The 18,633-nt window shown below is 35.9% G+C and overlaps 1 protein-coding gene across 5 annotated transcripts in view; it reads left to right on the plus strand.

Annotated features, from left to right (window-relative positions):
- Positions 1-18,633, plus strand: part of NCKAP1 (NCK associated protein 1) — a 102,776-nt gene that overhangs the window by 20,453 nt on the left and 63,690 nt on the right. For 3 of the 5 annotated variants that reach the window (XM_081814026.1, XM_081814030.1, XM_081814028.1), the window contains 4 exons: positions 14,658-14,750; positions 14,929-14,985; positions 15,928-16,070; positions 16,154-16,244. In XM_081814026.1, the coding sequence (XP_081670152.1) occupies positions 14,658-14,750; positions 14,929-14,985; positions 15,928-16,070; positions 16,154-16,244 (384 nt within the window). The remainder of the gene's footprint in view (positions 1-14,657; positions 14,751-14,928; positions 14,986-15,927; positions 16,071-16,153; positions 16,245-18,633) is intronic. The other 2 variants (XM_081814027.1, XM_081814029.1) reach the window with 1 other exon arrangement.

The following is an 18,633-nucleotide window of genomic DNA, read 5'->3' on the forward strand; positions in this document are numbered from 1 at the left end:
TTTATTTGAGAGAGCGTGGGAGAGTACAAGCAGGGGGAGCGGCAGAAGGAGAGGGAGAAGCAGGCTCCTTGCTAAACAGATAGCCTGATGCAGGACTTGATCCCAGGATCCTGGGATCATGACCTGAGCCGAACGCCAACACTTAACCAACTGAGCCACCCAGGAACCCCTAGAATCTGTTTTTAAACACCATTTTATCCCTAGTGCTTGGTACATAAGAGGCAATAAATAAATGTTTGATGAGTGAATAAAATTTCCTTTATTCAATCATTGTTTTAAATTTATGTCAGAACCCAAACTTAGCAATAATTTTTTAACTTCATTATGTTACTAGCTAAAAAATAACTATCCTTTTTAGTGGAGCTACACAAATACATCTCATTAATGATACTACTGAGATTAAACTGGAATAAGAATAGGAGTCCCAGCTTCTTAAAAACATGACTGTGTTTTGGGAGTGGGGTGATGGTATCGAGGATGGAGGTGGGGAAGCCCTGACAAATGCACTGTGGTTTAGTTAGAAGGAAAGGGTAAGGAAACTTGTTTCTAGCTAATCTCTAAGAGGGCATTTGTTGTCTTGTCATGGTTTCTATTATGATGTGGTAGTTAAGAGGATGGACTTTGGAGCCAGTTAACCAGAATTTGAGTTCTAGCTGAGTGATTTGGGGAAAGTCATTTCACATCCTTTTTTTTTTTTTAAAGATTTTACTTATTTGAGAGACAGAGAGTGAGTGAGAAAGCGAGAGCACAAGCTGGGGGTGGGGGAGAGGGAAGAGGGAGAGGCAGACTCCCTGTTGAGCAGGGAGCCCAACGTGGGGGCTCTATCCTGGAACCCTGGGATCATGACCTGAGTTGAAGGCAGACACTTAACCGATTGAGCTACCCAGGCGCCCCAAGTCATTTCACATCTTAAAGCCTCTTTGTTCTTTTTTTTTTAAAAGATTTTATTTATTTATTTGACAGAAAGACACAGCGAGAGAGGGAACACAAGCAGGGGGAGTGGGAGAGGGAGAAGCGGGCTTCCCGCCAAGGAGGGAGCCCAATGTGGGGCTTGATCCCAGGACCCTGGGATCATGACCTGAGCCGAAGGCAGACGCTTAATGACTGAGCCACCCAGGCGCCCACCCTCTTTGTTCTTATCTCTAAAATGATGATAATACCAATCAATTCTCAAGAATCAGTTTAATATCTCCTAAGTACTTCACAGATTTGTGTGACAAATTGCTTTTGAAAAATGGAAGCTGTTACTTATATTACCTCTGACTTTTTGGTCTACTTCACTGGTAAGAATTCTTCTAGCTGCCTTTTAAATGTGGGTATTTCTAAATGACTTCCTGCCCTCCTACCCTTTCCACCTCCCTCCCTGCAGTATATATGTATGAAAACATTTACTTCATGGCTTCAGCTAAGTAATATACTCTCTTCTGTTTTCTGGGTTCTAGATCTGAATTCCAGCTACCTTTTGGACAGCTGCACAAGTTAAATAGCAAACTTTGTATCTAGTATTGAACACATGATTATCCTCCATTTTGTTTTTCTTCTATGTTTTCTGTCTTGAGCCATTATCTTCCACTTGGTTACCTAAACTAGACTTTTCAGAAACCCCTTTGACTTTTATAAAATGTCAAGTTTCTAATTTAGGGCTCATCAGTTTTAATACTTGTCAGTTTTAATAATGTTTTGAATTTATCCCCTTCAGGTCTGCATCTCCTGTTGGGAGAAATGCTATGATAATCCAAACACTGCTTTTCATTCCTTCCAGTCTCTTCTCCTGTTGCTACCCCCCTACCCTCCTCACTAGAAGAGGCCAAACAAAACAAAACTAATCTTTTTCTCTGTGGCAACTCACATCTCTGTTTTCCTGGCCCAAGCACTCATCTTTGAATCCTGTTAACTAGGATATAGTAGGCCAACAAATAATACTTTGGTTTTAAAAGGAAGTATCTTATAATAAAATAATGTAGCAGTACTTTTTTACTTTTTTTTTTTAAGATTTTATTTATTTGTCAGAGAGAGAGCACAAGCAGGGGAGCAGTAGGCAGAGGGAGAAACGGGCTCCCCACTGAGCAAGGCCTGATGTGGGACTCGATCCCAGGACCCTGGGATCATAACCTGAGCCGCAGGCATACACTTACCAGACTGAGCCACCCAGCCGTCCCATTGTAACAGTATTTTGATGGTATATTTTGTCATTAGTCAATATGTCTCTCTCTAGATCTATATATACGCTAATGGAAACTTAAATATTTGGTCTTGACCACTTAAACTTTGCCAAAATTGAAAAACAGTGAGAACTAACTAAAGTGTCTATTCTTTTAAAAAGGTATCATCAACATTCATTTAATATCTCTTCTACATGTAATAATTTTTAATTCTAGCTTGAATAAACAGAGTAAATAAAAGAATGAACCCCTGATTAGCAGATACATGTAAGCCATGCTTTGATATATTTGAAAAGTATTTGAAATAAGTCAAGTACTGGCAGGGAATTGCATTAGCACTAATGACCTACCTAAACTGGTTTAAATTGTCTTTTAATTTTTACCAAAATAATATGAATGCATGGTAATGAGTCAAATAGTTCAGAAGAATTTAGGATGAAAAGTGGTTATATCTCCTATTCCACTCTTTCCCACCCTGGTCATATTTCTCAGAAGGAACTTCTATAAGGAATATGCTTATTCTTTTTCTCTTATAAATTCATTTACCAATGTTAGACAATGTCTATTATAAACTCTTTGCTACAGAAGGTAAGAATTTAGGTCATTCAATTTCTTGCTCATTACTTACTCTCTCCTCTTCTTGATATTCGATAGTTTTTTTTGTTGTTAATATTTTTGGATCATTGGCTACTTCCTTTTTAAACTTTAAATAATATAGTTCTCTATTTTTATAGCCTCACCCTTGGTCATTTATACTTTAATGCTATCAAAATTGTTAGTGCTTTCTTTTGTTTTTGAAATCATAAAATGTTCTGAAATTGAATTATATGCTGATTCTAAAAATTAAAAACTAGTGAAGAGGGCGCCTGGATGGCTCAGTCGTTGAGCATCTGCCTTCGGCTCGGGTCTTGGACCCGGCGTCCTGGGATCGAGCCCCACATCGGGCTCCCTGCTCAGTGGGAAGCCTGCTTCTCCCTCACCCACTCCCCCTGCTTGTGTTCCCTCTCTCACTGTGCCCCTCTCTATCAAATAAATAAATAAAATCTTTAAAAAAGACAAACAAAAAACTAGTAAAGACCTGAGTGCTTAGTGCTTCATTCCATTGTCACACTGGACTTAGAATAATTTATATTACATATATTTACCTATGTTTATATATATAATATATGTAGCATTAAAATGAAATGGATTCTTTCTTCCAGAATTATTTCATAGTTAAATTTGTTTCATAGGTGCATCATGATTTTCTGGACAGTTACATGCCTTGATAGAGTTCTTAAATTTATCTGTCCTAATCATATCATCTTTATAAGCTTTCTTTTTTTTTTGTGGCGCTCACTCTCTCCTATAACCTGCAGTCTTCTAATTCCCCTCTGGACAGTTTGCTTATGTCTGCTGCATAGCTTTCATCCTGGAAAATCTTCTCTTTGTTGTCCCGCCAGGGCTTTCACATGGAGTTTTCATAGAGTTTGAGAATGCCTTGAAATTGTGTACAGAGCTTGAGTGTGAATGTATTTTTCAGCTTTCACGATCCCAAAACACATCTGCTTTGAAATCACAATCTTTTATACTGTATATTCTAATTATACTAAACTGTAATCATAACCTCTTCAGCTCATTAATGCTGTTTTCCTGCAAATGAGACTGCCAATGGACATTATACTGGGGTTTTATAGCATAGCCCCTAGCATAACCCCCAAGGAGATATATTCCTGGCACTGGCAATCATCTTTCTATTTTCCTCAAATTCCTAAAGTTATATCTTACCTTTAGTGACTGCAATGGTAATTATGATCCCCTACATAATAACAAAGGATGTTACCAATACCTAATAACTTGTTGATTTTTAATTTTTATTTTCTTGGTCATTTGTTTAAAGGGGGCTCTAGCCACTTTTAGCCTGGTACCCTTTGAGTACCCTTAGCGTGGTATTTTACTGTTTATCATGGTAGGTCTGGTCTTACCTTTGGTCAGATCACAAGTTATTTGCCAAGATCCAAAGTGAAAGGCAACAAAAGAAACTACAGTGGAGTAAATGAGACATGTTGCAAAAACATTTATTTTTCTTTATTCTTCCTAGCAGTGATCTTGGCTAAAAATGTTTTAAATATGTATACCAATGGTCTTTGGCCAAAAATAAATAGGATAGTATACTGTGTTAGTCCTCTGTCTAGTGTTGGGTAGAATGTAGAACACGGGAAAATTTATTTAATTGCTTATATATTTTTTAAGATTTTATTTATTTGAGAGAGAGTGTAAGTGCATGAGTGGGGGGAGGGACAGAGGGAGGGAGAGAGAGAGAATCTCAAGTGGACTCTACGAGACTGAGTGTGGAGCCCCACATGGGGACTCGATCTCATGACCCTAGGATCATGACCTGAGCTGAAATCAAGGGTCAGATGCTTAACCAACTGAGCCACCCAGGCACTCCTTAATTGCTTATTTTTTAAGGAGTATTTTATTTTGGGAGAGGGTATTTATACTTTTCATGGCACAAATGGCCATGCTCTCTTTTGCCTCTAGGCCTTTGTTTATTGCTGTTTTTACTATCTGGCTAAATATCTTTCTCCCATATTCTTTCACTAGGCTAACTTCTCCTTGTTTTTTGGGTCTATCCTTAGATGTCACCATTTCAGAGAAGCTTTCTTTTAACCCTTCCAATTAGGTTATGTGCTGCATTTATAGTTTCCCTCCATTTATCACTTATTCACTGTATTCACTTACTCTTATTACTTTATTCTCTTACTTGAAAGGTTTGTTGAGTGCTGTCTGTGAGCCAAGTCCTGTTACGTGAGAGGGGATCTGACAGTGAATAAACAAACCAAAATATTGCCCCCTGTAGAGCTTATATTCTGTTGGGTAGAGATAGACAGAAAAGAATATGAATGTAATACCAGGTAGAGATGAGTTCTAAGAAGAACAGCAGAATACTAGTGGGGAGATACTTAAGGTGACCAGGGAATGCCATTCTGAGGATGAAATTTATGGTCATTGAGATGAGAGCTGATTGTGACTTGGGCTAGAATTGTAGAGGTGAAAAATGTTCAGATTCTGGAAATGTATTTTGAAGATAGAATCTACAGTAATTTGCTGATGCATTGATAGGGGGTATATGAGACAATGAGAAGACCCCAAGATTTTGGCTTGAACAGATGTCAAGATTTACTTGGGTGAGGACACAAGAGGAACAGGTTTGGGTGGGGGTATAGAAGGGATAGTACTCACCAGCTCAATATTAGATATGTTAAATTTGAGGGCCTACTAGAAATCTGAGTGGAGATTTTGAGTAGCCAATTCTATATATAAGTATCGAGCTGAGATAGGTAGCATGAAGCTGAGAAGTTGAAGAGAAATTATTGAAGAGAGAGGAGGAGTGGCATAATCATTGAGAGTAGGAGAATGAATTGACAGTAAAAGTTGGCAGTGAAAATGGAGTAATGTTGCTACTCAGTTATGGTTTATGATCATGAATTGGGGTTGAGATCAAGTCAGCATGTATATATGCTTTCTCTCACTGTGGGTTTTATCAGGCAATAATGATAGAGGAAGAAAGGGACAAGGGTATAATACAATGATGGGCCATTCAGTCTTAAGATGGATAAAAAAGGAAATTGGGCATGAGATGGTGAGTGAAAAGATGATAGGGTAAATAGATAGGAGGTGCCTCAGAGTTCAAAGAATTGATGAAGATGTATAGGTATTAAGAGGCTATTACAGGTATTAAGTGAGAGTTATACTTCCATTGATGCCATTTTACCTTGTCTCCAAATCTCCCAAGAACAACAGATAAACAAAAAGGCCAGAAAGAAGCCAAGACAGTTTAAGCATAAACGTTATTCCTGTTTACAGGCCTGTGAATTGAGGAAATTTAACATGAGCCACCACTCTCTGTCAATATGTAAGAAAAATAATTCCTGGGAGCCTTCTCTATTTTAGGATCTCCTTTAACTTCCCCCATCTTTTTCACCGTCTTCTTTACCCTTAGAAACTCCTACCATTCTTATTGTGGTCTTTCTCAAACTGTTTGTGTGTGTGTGTGTGTGTGTGTGTGTGTGTGTGTGTTTAAACCTCTTTCATGTAATTGCTAGTTGGTGAGGGTCTTTGTCTTGTTAAATTAAGCATTATAGTTTTTCACCATGCACCTTGTACCTAGAAGTTAATTTTGGTGTAACCAGCTTCTAAAACTGGATATTTACCTAAAAAAAGGTCAGAGTTACCTGTGTATCTACATACCCTTACTAGATTATATACTCATTTAGAGGGCTATAATTTTATTCACAGTTTTATCCCCAGCTCCCCTCATGATGCCTGATAATTTAATAGGTTGGGATATTTGTTGACTAAATGAATAATATATTATTACAGTAACTCTTCACTTTCCTAGAGGTTACTTTTCATATCACTTGCCTCTTTGAATTACCTCTGAGAACTAGGAAGGAAGCAATTCCACTTTTAAGAATCTTTTCTTTTTTTTTTTTTAATTTTATTTATTTATTCATGAGAGACAGAGAGAGAGAGAGAGGCAGAGGGAGAAGCAGGCTCCCAAGGAGCAGGGAGCCCGATGCGGGACTCGATCCCAGGACCCTGAGATCATGACCTGAGCCGAAGGCAGACGCTTTAACCATCTGAGCCACCCAGGCGCCCTTAAGAATCTTTTCAAGAGGGGTTCCTGGGTGGCTCAGTCAGTTAAGCTGAACCTTCAGCTCAGGTCATGATCTCAGGGTCCTGGAATCTCAGGGTCCTGGGATTGAGCCCCAGGCTGTGCCCCCTGATCAGCAGGGAGTCTACTTCTCCCTCTCCCTGTTTCATGCTTGCTCTCTCAAATAAATAAAATCTTAAAAAAAAAAATCTTCCCAAGAAAAAGAAAGTACGCATCCACAGATATGTTTATAGCAGCATTCATTATTCATAATAGCCTAGAACTGGAAACAGTTCAGATGTCCAGCAGTTGATGAATAAATAAACAAAATGTGGTATATCCATTTAATGGGATACTGTTCCAGAATTAAAGGGAACACGCTACTGATACATGTTGTAGTATCAATGAACTCCAAAAACATTTAGGTTAAGTGAAAGAAGCCAGATGGAAAAAGCTACATATTGTATGATTATATTTTATAAGAAATGTCTAGAAAAAGCAAATTTGTTGAGACAGTAGATAGTAGCACTTGGTGCTGGGGATAGTGGGGGTAAGAGTGAGGTTAACTAAGTAGGCACAAGGGAACTTTTTGCGATAATAGAAATCTAAAGTAATAAGGTTGGTGGTTGCACAGCTCTAAATTTACACAAATTATTTAATTGTTCATTTATCATGGATGAATTTTATGGTAGGTAAATTGTAGCACAATAAAGCTAGGAAAACAATTTTGAGCAGCTAGAAGTGGTATTTTAGAAAAAATGAAGTTTATTCAGAAATAAGCTTTTTTGGTTCTTACTGTGTCAAGCTTGTTGAGTTTACTTAGGCAAAATTGTAACAAGTCTCTTTTCTAACGCACTGTACATTAAAGGTACTCTCAGGAGCAAATGATAATTGACAGGAAGAGAAACTGAAACTTTAAAAAGTAAAAAGTATAGCCAACAAGGACTGTTTAATGTTGATTTATTACCTTGTATATGTCAGCACCTGAGGCCATCCTGACAGAATAGCTTGGTATAATTATTGATTACAGTGATGACATCTAATCAGTAAGAAAAGCTTGATTTATTTCTGTGTCCCCAGGTTACGAAAGCAAGGTAATCACATATTAGAAAAATTTATAAAAATTAATTATTAAAATTGAATGTAAAGGAACTAGCTTCATTTATATTTTTATTTACATTGGAAAATGATGCCATTGTATGAAGTAAATTATATTATTAACACAGTGTGCTGTCTTTCATATAAACCTGTTATGCCTGACCGACCACACTATACTAGGACCTGTAATTAGTGATTTTTCTAGTACTAATGATAAAATTACAGTAGTTTCATCACTTTGCATTAATTTGACCATCTTGTAACCAGAAATCTTAAACTTTCAGGATTTTTTCTGATGCAAGTTAATGCACTGAGGTGGTAAAATAAAGATTGTTTTAATTTACCTATTGCTACATAACAGACCACCCCAAATCTTACTGAGCTTAAAACAACAACTTATTTTTTATCATTCTGTGGGTAGACAGGGCAGTTCTTGTGCTTGTCTCACCAACCTTACATCACAGGTGCATTTAGCAAGTGGGTTGGTTGGGGGATGGGCCTAGCTGGGCTTAGCAAGATGCTGAGTTTCTTCTTTCCACATGATACGATATCTGAGGCTTCTTCACCCATGGCACTTAAGAGCAGTGTATATTGAAGAGGTGTTTTGAGCTTTCAAATTTGATTGACCTGTATTGGCATTTTACCCTTTTATGGTCTATTTCTGTATCTGGAAAGTGAGTATAAAAATATACCTGGATTGGGAAATAGAAAAAAGTTCTGTAGATAGATGGGAGTGATGGCTGCACAACTGTGTTAGTATATATTTTTTTAAGATTTTATTTATTCATTTAGAGAGAGAGAGCAAGTGCAGGGGGTGGGCAGGATAGAGTGGGAAGGATTAGTTATCATTTACTTTCCCTAAAATTTATTTACTCTTTGCTCAGAAAAATGCATTTCTGAAATATTGACTATCAATAGAATCATTTTGTATATGATAAAAGGAGAATCCTACAAAATCCTATGAACCTTTTAAAAAATGTGTATTCTTTGTGTGAATTTGGATTTTCAGGTAATCTTAGAGATTTGCTTATATTGGATAGAATATGTCATTCTCTTTAGATATTTCACATTTCCTTCTTTTATACTTTCTTATCCTGGAAAGACATAATGAAGTATTTTGCCCAACTTTGGGGATTTGTTTAAGGGATTAAATCACCATTCTGTGTTAGGATACGTAAACTCATTTGAGACAAGAGTTGATGCCTGATACAGCATTCATTTACAATCAGCAGTGCAGTTTGAAAATTGACTTAATATTTTTATGTTGAGAATGTTGAGGATAAGTAATTGATTGATGGATTAATTGATTGCCCATCTATGTGCTAGTGTTCTCAATGCTGGAGATAAAGCAGAGAATGATACAAATGTCCCTGCTCTCATGGATTTAAGTTTAAGTTGAGATTTTATTTATTTTTTATTTATTTTTTATTTTCTAAAAAGATTTTATTTATTTATTTGACAGAGAGAGACACAGCGAGAGAGGGAACACAAGCAGGGGGAGTGGGAGAGGGAGAAGCAGGCTTCCCTCAGAGCAAGAAGCCCGATGCGGGACTCGATCCCAGGGTACTGGGATCATGACCTGAGCCGAAGGCAGACGCTTAACGACTGAACCACCCAGGCGTCCCTCAAGTTGAGATTTTAGACAACAAACAATTAACAGAAATAAATACATACTTTGATTTGGAGATGAGTGGTAGGAAGAAATAAAAAGCAGGATAAGGAGTTAGAGAGTAATGAGGAAGGAGACTATTTTAGAGAAGAATGCCTAACAATGGCTTCTCTAAAGAGAAATGTGGGAGTGAGCTATGCAAAGAAGTGGCGAAGAGCATCCCAGACTTGAGAAAGAGCAAGTGCAAAGGCTCTGAAGTAGGGCCAAGCTTGGTGAATTTGATTAACTGAGCAGGAAGACCAGTATGACAGCTTACAGAGTGAGGCTAGAGGAGTATGAAAGGAGATGAGGTCTTAAAGATAGGCAGGTGTCCTGTTTAAATTTTATTCTGAGGCACTGGTAGGGACTTTGTATTTTATTTTAAGTGTGATGGGAAATCACTGGAATTTTTTAAAAGCCTTTTATTTTGAAATAATATTAGACTTAAAAAATTTGCAGAGATAGTGCAGAGAGTTCCTGTATACTCTTTATCCAGTATTAATATCTTGCATAACCATTATTGGAATCAGTTTTTTTGGTAGTGTGTTACTTTAAAATTCTCACTCTCCTGCTTGTATGTGGAGAAGATTGAAGAGGCAAGAGATGAAGTATGGAGTCCAGTTTGGAGGCTAGTGTAGTGATCTAGGTGACAGTTGATGAGGCTGGTAGCTGACAGTTCAAGAGGTTTATCCAGATAGCTTCTTGGGACTTGTATTTTTAAAAGCCTGGTTTAGAATATCATACTAAGAAAATACACAAAGCTTTCCCTGAGACCAAACTTCTGTACTTGGATTTTTTTTTTTTAAAAGATTTATTTATTTATATGAGAGAGAAAGAATGAGACAGAGAGAGAGAGCATGAGCAGGGGGAGGGTCAGAGGGAGAAGCAGGGATCCCGATGTGGGACTCGATCCTGGGACTCCAGGATCATGACCTGAGCCTAAGGCAGTTGCTTAACCAACTGAGCCACCCAGGCGCCCTGTACTTGGTTGTTTTTTAAGAGGAAAAAACTACTAGCATAATTTAGACCAAGAAAAATATTGTGCATAAGCAACTTTGTTAATGAAAGAAGGTAATAATTGAAATAGGTGAATAAAGAACTATAGCCACATTTCTTTGTGTTGAAAATCAGTGAGTTGCTGTCTTAGGCATTGGTTCCTTATTGTAAGTTGCCAGTAATTTTTCTTTGAAAGAATGAAAACTAGTAAATACTACATTTCATCAATTTTTTAGATACTTACTTTGTATGGAAAATGCTTCTTAATTTGACAAAGATTAATTACCAAGATTTTTCATTGCAAAGATACAGTCTTGTTTTATGATCTGCATGGCTAATCTTTATCTTGTTTATTTTCAGTTTTTACATATTTTACTTTAATGTTAAGAATAATGATTCATAGTTTGAAATTTTAATGAAAGCATTGTACAGATATTTTTTGCTAATGTATATAGTTAATCTGTGTATCTATGATATGCTTTTGAAAGTATTAATGAATAGAATGAATTCTTCTCAAAGTTGTACTTTTCTAATGTTCTGTTCTGTAACATCAAACAATTTATTACTAATTTATGTTCTTAAACTATTCCCTGCTTTTTGTTTGCTGTAAAACAGTGAGGTGATGACTTAAGAAAACTTTGTTTTGGAAGTTGAACCTAAAATTAAGTACTTTTTAGTAGTATCTACTCTCCTTCACTTTAAGAACTAAATGGTAGCATTTTTTGTGGTTGAATTCTGAAAGTTGTAGACACTTTTGTTCTTTGTTATAATTGAACTCTTTAATGCATAGCTTTGTGGAATTTATTTTCATTAAATAGGGAACATAATTGAGATGATTGAGTGAGATACTTGTAGAATATTTGGAACAGTATCTGGCAAGGAGTGCGTGCTCACTTAATATGAACTCTTATTAGAAGTACTATAAGTAGTATTGGGATTATTTAAAATAGCCTTGTTTTGGAAAAAGTGGTCTGTGAGCCTCCTTTGTTACTTACCTAATATTTAATGGGTAGTTCCTGGGTGTCAGGCACTATCAGATGTTCTTATGTACATTATTTTGGCTCATGATGAGGGTATTAGGCTCTGAGAGGTGAAGTCATTTAGTCATGGGTGTGCAATAAGAGGTAGGCTTTCTAACAAAACTACCCAAATCTGTCATCTGTCATTGACATATAAAGGCCTTTTAAGTTGTCAAAATCACTCCTCTGTTAGATGTTTATATTGGATACTTTCTTATGTGCAGAGCTATATGATATGGGTTGTGGAGATTGAAGAAATGAGTTTCGTACGCTGTCTTACAGTGTTGGAGATAGCTGTGATACAAGGTAGAAAATGATATTATTAGAAATTATACACATTTAGAGGATGGAGATGTTTGCATTCAGGGAAGAAGTTTAATTAGGGATGGGTGTTTTTTTTTTTTTTAAGATTTTATTTATTTATTTATTAGAGAGAGAGAAAGAGTGAGTGTGAGCGGCAGAGAGAGAGAATCTGGAGCAAACTCTGCCTTGAGTGTGGAGCCCGTCGTGGGGCTCGATCCCACATGACCTGAACCTAAATCGAGAATTGGACGTTTAACTGACTGAGCCACCCAGGTGCCCCCAGGGATGGTTTCTTGAAAATAGGTTAACATTTAAACTAAGTGATTTGGGAGTAGTGGGATTTGGACATCTCAGTAGAGGAAACAATAATGAAAACATGAGCTATGTATAGAAAATAGTGAATAGTTTGTTTTGGCTACTGTGTGTGAATGAATATAGGGGAAATTTTAGATTGGAAAGGTAAATTAAATTTAGGACCAAATTGTGTAAGGCCTTGAAAACTTGATGTTTTGAATTCAGACATTCATTAGTTGAGTGAATTTCTTTTAGTCATTGTAGAAGCTAGTTACATATGGTTTGGGGAAATAAAATTGAATGAGAAATTTAGACCACAATGAGATCTTATTATTAAAAAGGGAAATTGATGGGCATGCAGAATGGTAGAAAGAGCACTTTATTAGGAGTAAGGAAATGAAATTTCCAATCCTGACCCTGCCATGAAGGAGTTACATAACTTTGGAACAGTTCTTTTACATTCTGTGTGCATTAGGTTCTCAATATGTAAAATGAGGTTTGTATAAAAGATCATTAAAGCCATAATGAGATGGTGACTGTCTTTTTTTGTCCAAATTAGGATGCTGAAAGAGGTACTATTAATAATTAAGCCCAGTAGCAATGAATTATATTCTTGCTTATCTTAATGAGTCTTTCACCTATTATGTTTCAAAACTCAAAGGACTGAAAAGCAAGAAAAAGGACTAAGACATTAATCATAAATGTTTAATGTTGAACAAGGTAAAGGTAGAATAATTGAGGAAATAGAACCTTTTAAACATTATTTATTTTTAATTGAAGTATAGTTGACACACAGTGTTACATTAGTTTCAGGGTGTATGACATAGTGATTCTAGAAGTTTATATGTTAATACTGTGCTTACCACAAGGGTAGCTACCATCTGTCACAATACAGTGCTATTACAACACCCTGTGCTATACCTTTTATTCCCATGACTTACTCATTCCATCACCGGAAGCATGTGCCTCCCACTCCCCTTCACCCATTTTGACCATCTGCCACACCCTGGAAATAGAATCACTTTTAAATAAGTATCTGCTTGATGTTATGAGTGGTAATGATTTGATTAAAAATGTGCATATGAACATGGAATTGTTTTGAAACAGATATATTCAAAATAAAGTCAGTTACTATTGTAGATAAAGCTAAAAACAGTTATACATCACTGTAAGTATACACTTTAATATGTCTGGCATTTAGAGGAAGTAATGAGGTACTTCATTTACACATGTTTTTTAGACAGAATTCTTTAAATGTCTTCAGGGACTGAAGTCTTTAGGGTAGTTTACCCTGTATTAGCTGGGTCTACCAGACTGCTGTGCTTGCAGTTTTAAATAGTCTTGTTACAGTTTTGTGTTTTTTTTTCTTTTTAATCTTCCCTTGATGTTATACTCACTGCTCTGAATTTTCTGGCTTATCATAATGGTGTTCAGTACAGTTATGTAGAGAGGCATCTTCCCTCCCAACCTTCCTGTATAAGTAAGAACTACGTGAGAGCTTCAAAATTGTGTGGATTTGGTAGCAAGTTTGTTATTTCAAGCCACTTTCCGTATTTTCTAGTTTGCTCATATTCTAGGTAAGTGATTCTCAGACATTTAATGTAGATTCAGATCACCTGGGTATTTTATTAGATCTGGTATGGGCCTGAGAATCTGCTATTCTAATAAGCTCCTAAATGATGTGGAGTTGCTGTTCTGTAGACTACACTCAGTATCAAAAGTTCTAGAAAGTTTATTGGAATTATGTCAGTCTTATGATACACAGGGCATTAAATATGGCTGGATTCTTTTGGAACTTATATTGATAGTTTTAAAAAGAAAATTAGGACTCTTGTAAATCTAATAATACAGTTGATTGAATAATATTTATCTTTTGTATTCACATTTCCCTCTTTCATGTTTACCAGTGTCTTAACCCTAGTTTTGCTTCTTTCTCATTTCTTTTTTTGTTGTTGTGGTTTTTTGCTTTTGTTTAATGTATTATTGTGTTTTGTGGATCTGGTCAGGGAACCGTTACTGTATTTTATGTTTGTATCTACATTTTATTTTGCATGCGTAACGTGGCTTTGCCTGGATGTTCTTTTTGGTAAGTTCCAAATTTATAAAGCATATTGTTTTTTTGTAGTGTAAGTTACAGTGTTTTTCATCTTTTTTTTCCTCTCACTTCTAGTAATGTGATCATGCTCATGAGTTGTTTTTAATTTTTTTAAAGAGTTCATTTGATATTCTTTCCTAACATTTTCCAACTTTCCTTAATAGTAGTTCAGTTTGATACTAATCTGCTTTGATTGGTTTTATAGCCTCACACTGTCAGTTGCTGATCACTGTTAGCAGTTGCTGTCTCAAGTATTTTGGTTTTTTAAAAAAGCCTTAATCATCTAAAGATATTGTTCTAAGAGCTTGTGCTTCCATATAGCAATCATAAAAGAAGATAGTTTGTAGTAAAATTAAATATCTTTATTTTGAATGAACAATGCATTCTAAATTTGTTTTTACAGCAACAGCTTGCACAGCTACAGAAAGAAAAATCAGAGATTCTGAAAAATCTGGCATTATACTACTTCACATTTGTAGATGTTATGGAATTTAAGGTAATGTATTTTAATATGTAATATTTAACATACAATGATGTTTGTTAATTGTATAAATTTCTTTATCACTTGTAGATAATAAAATTTGAATTCTAGAACTAAGATTTAAATTTGTGTATGTTTTCTAAATTTAGTATTATTTATATAGATAAAAGATTAAAATAAGCTTTATTTTCAGGACCATGTTTGTGAATTGCTGAATACTATTGATGTTTGCCAAGTCTTCTTTGATATTGTAAGTATTATTTTCAGAAAAATGTCTGATTCTCTTCTGATTTTCTAATAGAACTAAGGGGACTGAATATTTTTCTTCAGAAAAAAATTCTGTGACTAGTGTGTGAAATTTTAGCATTGTTACATTGGCTTATTTTGTAGCACTTTTTTAAGGTAAGGAGTTATCATGTATTCTCTATTTTTACTTGTTTGTCACTGGGTATAAGTCTTGCACATATTGGGAAATAGTAGTTAAGTTTAGTATTTTATTTTAGGAGGCCCAATTAAAAAAAAGTTAAGTGAATAATATTTTTCTCTGTGAAAGCATACTTGATGGAATCTTTCTTAGGTAAGACAATTTCTAGATACAGGAAGTCAAAGTGAAAAATGCCTCTATTGACAATTTACTTATTCAGTGAATTTTATTATTTATTTAATATTCTTTTTTCTTGCTTAGGCTCCATATTCCTTCTTATTCTGGTTTTGTTTATCCTTTTAAACTGTCATCAGTTAAGGCAATAACAGACTTTTTTTTCATCCATAAAATTGTGTCACCAACACAAAACTGTTACCTATAACTTCCAAATTTTAGGTATATTTTTGGTTGAAGGAATTAGAATCTTAGAAATGGGGATGGGGGTGCCTGGGTGGCTCAGTTGTTAAGCGTCTGCCTTTGGCTCGGGTCATGATCCCAGGGTCCTGGGATCGAGCCCCGCGTCGGCTCCCTGCTCAGTGGGAAGCCTGCTTCTCCCTCTGCTGCTCCCCCTGCTTGTGTTCCCTCTCTCGCTGTCTCTCTCTCTCCGTCAAATAAATAAATAAAATCTTTAATAAAAAAAAAAAGAAATGGGGATAAATAACTATAGAAAATTATTGGTTTTCAGTAGCTGCCATGAAGATTTGTGTGTGTGTGTGTGTGTTTAAAACTTTGCAAAATAAGGAGTTAAACTTGATTTTTGTTTTCTAGACTGTAAACTTTGATTTAACAAAGAACTACTTAGATTTGATCATAACCTATACAACACTAATGATACTGCTGTCTCGAATTGAAGAAAGGAAGGCAATCATTGGATTATACAACTATGCTCATGAAATGACCCATGGAGCAAGGTAGACCTGCATTATACAGATCTTTGTGAAATTCTCAGTTTGATGGCTAACACCTCACTGAAATTTGATATGTCTGTTTTAAGTGACCGAGAATACCCACGCCTTGGTCAGATGATTGTGGATTATGAAAACCCTTTAAAGAAGATGATGGAAGAATTTGTACCCCACAGCAAGGTAAGACCTGGTTTTTAGATGCAGTAGCAGACATGTGAGATACAGGGTCAGGAGATGGAGCCCTGTGTTGGGCTCCATGCTGAGCCCATGTGGTGCTTGCTTAAGATTCTCTTTCCCCCTCACTCTTGCCTGCTCTCTAAAAAAAATTAAATAAATAAATAGGCATATGAAAAGGCATAAGGGTAAATAGAGTGATAAACTTCTTTTATGAAAAACATTATAATGGGATATGAATAATAGCTATGATGGTTTTATCCAGTTGTGAACCAGAGAACTCATATTAGTTAGATTCCAAATACTATTTGGAGACTCAGGGATCATTCATTATAGTTTTTAGATTCGGTATAGGGTATAGAGGTAGTGAAATTTAGTATTTGAGAATGTTTACTCTTACACCAGACTACCTGGGTTCTAATCCCAACTCTGCCAATTACTAAGTATGTAATATTGGGCAAGTTACTTAACCAACTTCATAGTATCTCAGTTTTCTTATCTGTAAAAATGGAGTAATAGTACCTACCGCATATGGTTGTTAGGATGATTAAATGAGTTACTTCATAAAAAGTATTTGGATACATAGTATTTGATACATTTTATTATTATTATTTTTTTTAATTTTCTTTTTCTTTGTTCTCCCCCCACCTGATACATTTTTGCTATATTACTAATAAAGCCTCTTAATGAGAAAAAATAAGAGTTTTGTGAAAATAATTTGGAATGTCTATCTTTTACAGTATTTTAAAAAAATAGTTCTTAATGAAACAGTTTTGGTTCAAAGGAGTCTTGCCATATGGCGTCTCTGCAGTAGGCTGCTTCAAATGTTCCTAAGCACATCGAGAAAATGTGTAGATATCTCATACATCCTCATAGATAAGGAAATTGAGGGCTAGAGAAGTGACACAGTTAGTCATTTGGCAGTAATAGTGGCAAAACCAGAGCTAAAGCCCAAGATTTCAGAATCTTGGTTCATTCTCTTTGAATGATGAGAGTTAGACATTTTAATAATACACTATTTTGTATAAATCTGTTAATGCCAAGAATTTTCCTTCAGTTTTCTTACTCCTGTGAAAATTCTGAAGATGCATTTACAGAAGATGTGTTTGCAGTTTAATTTTTTGCAAAGCTGTATTATCCCACAAATTTATATAGGTTTAATGTTTTGAAGTTAGTTGGATCTTTAGTTAGAAAGACGCTAGTGGATGGCATCATTTTTGAAGTAAAAATCAGCATTGTAGATGGAAGTGTCAGGATTCCTCAGAGTGCTGAGCATATCATAGTCATCTGTCTCTGATTTTGGTAGTGCTTTTTCCTCACTTAGAACTGTCTTCCCTACTCCTCCCTTGTTTTCTCTGTGGATCCGTTTCTGATTTTTTGCCAATCATGGATGGCCTTGTTTTTATTTACCCACTTCAGATTTGTTTCTTTTCCCACCTAGGTGATGAAAATTTCCTTAAAGGCTGTTGGATCTCTTTTTAAGTTCTCCATAATCATTCGCATATACTAGACTATTAAATTGCTTGAGGAGATTTGTCCATTTGGATTAGACTATTTCCTAATCATGATTTTTCTGATGTTCCGTGATATCCCAGTTTTTTTTTTTTAAGTCTGTCTTTCTTTCTTTCTGTTGAGTGTGAATGGGGGGAGGGGCAGAGGGAGAGAGAAAATCTCAAGCAAACTCTGCGCTGAGTGTGGAGCCCAACAGAGGCCTCTATCCCACGGCCCTGAGATCGTGACCTGAGCTGAAATCAAGTCAGATGCTTAACTGACTGAGCCACCTAGGTGCCCCAATATCCCACGTTTTGGTAGAAAGTCTATCCTGTATTTGCTAGGATTTGTTAAAATTAATTTAATTTAAAAAATATATTCATAATCACTTGGTAGAGTATAATAAAAATACAGATTTCTGGGGTCTATTCCCAGAGGTTCTGGTTGACTAAGTTTTAGGTAGAACCTTGCTTTCTGTTTTCTGAACAAATCCCATGGTAGCAGTCAGATTAAAGAATCACTCTTGGGGGCACCTGGGTGGCTCAGTCGGTTAAGTGTCTGCCTTCAGCTCACGTTGATCCCAGGGTCGGGGGATTGAGCCCTGCATCAGGCTCCCTGCTCAGCGGGGAGCCTGCTTCTCCTTTTCTCTCTGCCATTCCCCACCTTGTGCTTTCTGGCTCTCTCTGTCAAATAAATAAATAAAATCTTTAAAAAAAATCATCATTCTTGTACAGAAATTTTAGGAAGCTGAGATGATTACCAAAGCCCAGTTAAAAGCAAACAAGAAGCAGATGAGAAGAAACATTAAATACCTTGATGATAAAGCTATAATTAACAGACCAAATGGCAAATAGAAGTTAAGTAATTTATTAAGATAGAGTACATTTTTTTTATAAGGCATTCT

Source organism: Leptonychotes weddellii, chromosome 3, assembly GCF_054177405.1.
Source record: "Leptonychotes weddellii isolate Sample4059 chromosome 3, ASM5417740v2, whole genome shotgun sequence".
Classification (NCBI taxonomy): Eukaryota; Metazoa; Chordata; class Mammalia; order Carnivora; family Phocidae; genus Leptonychotes; species Leptonychotes weddellii.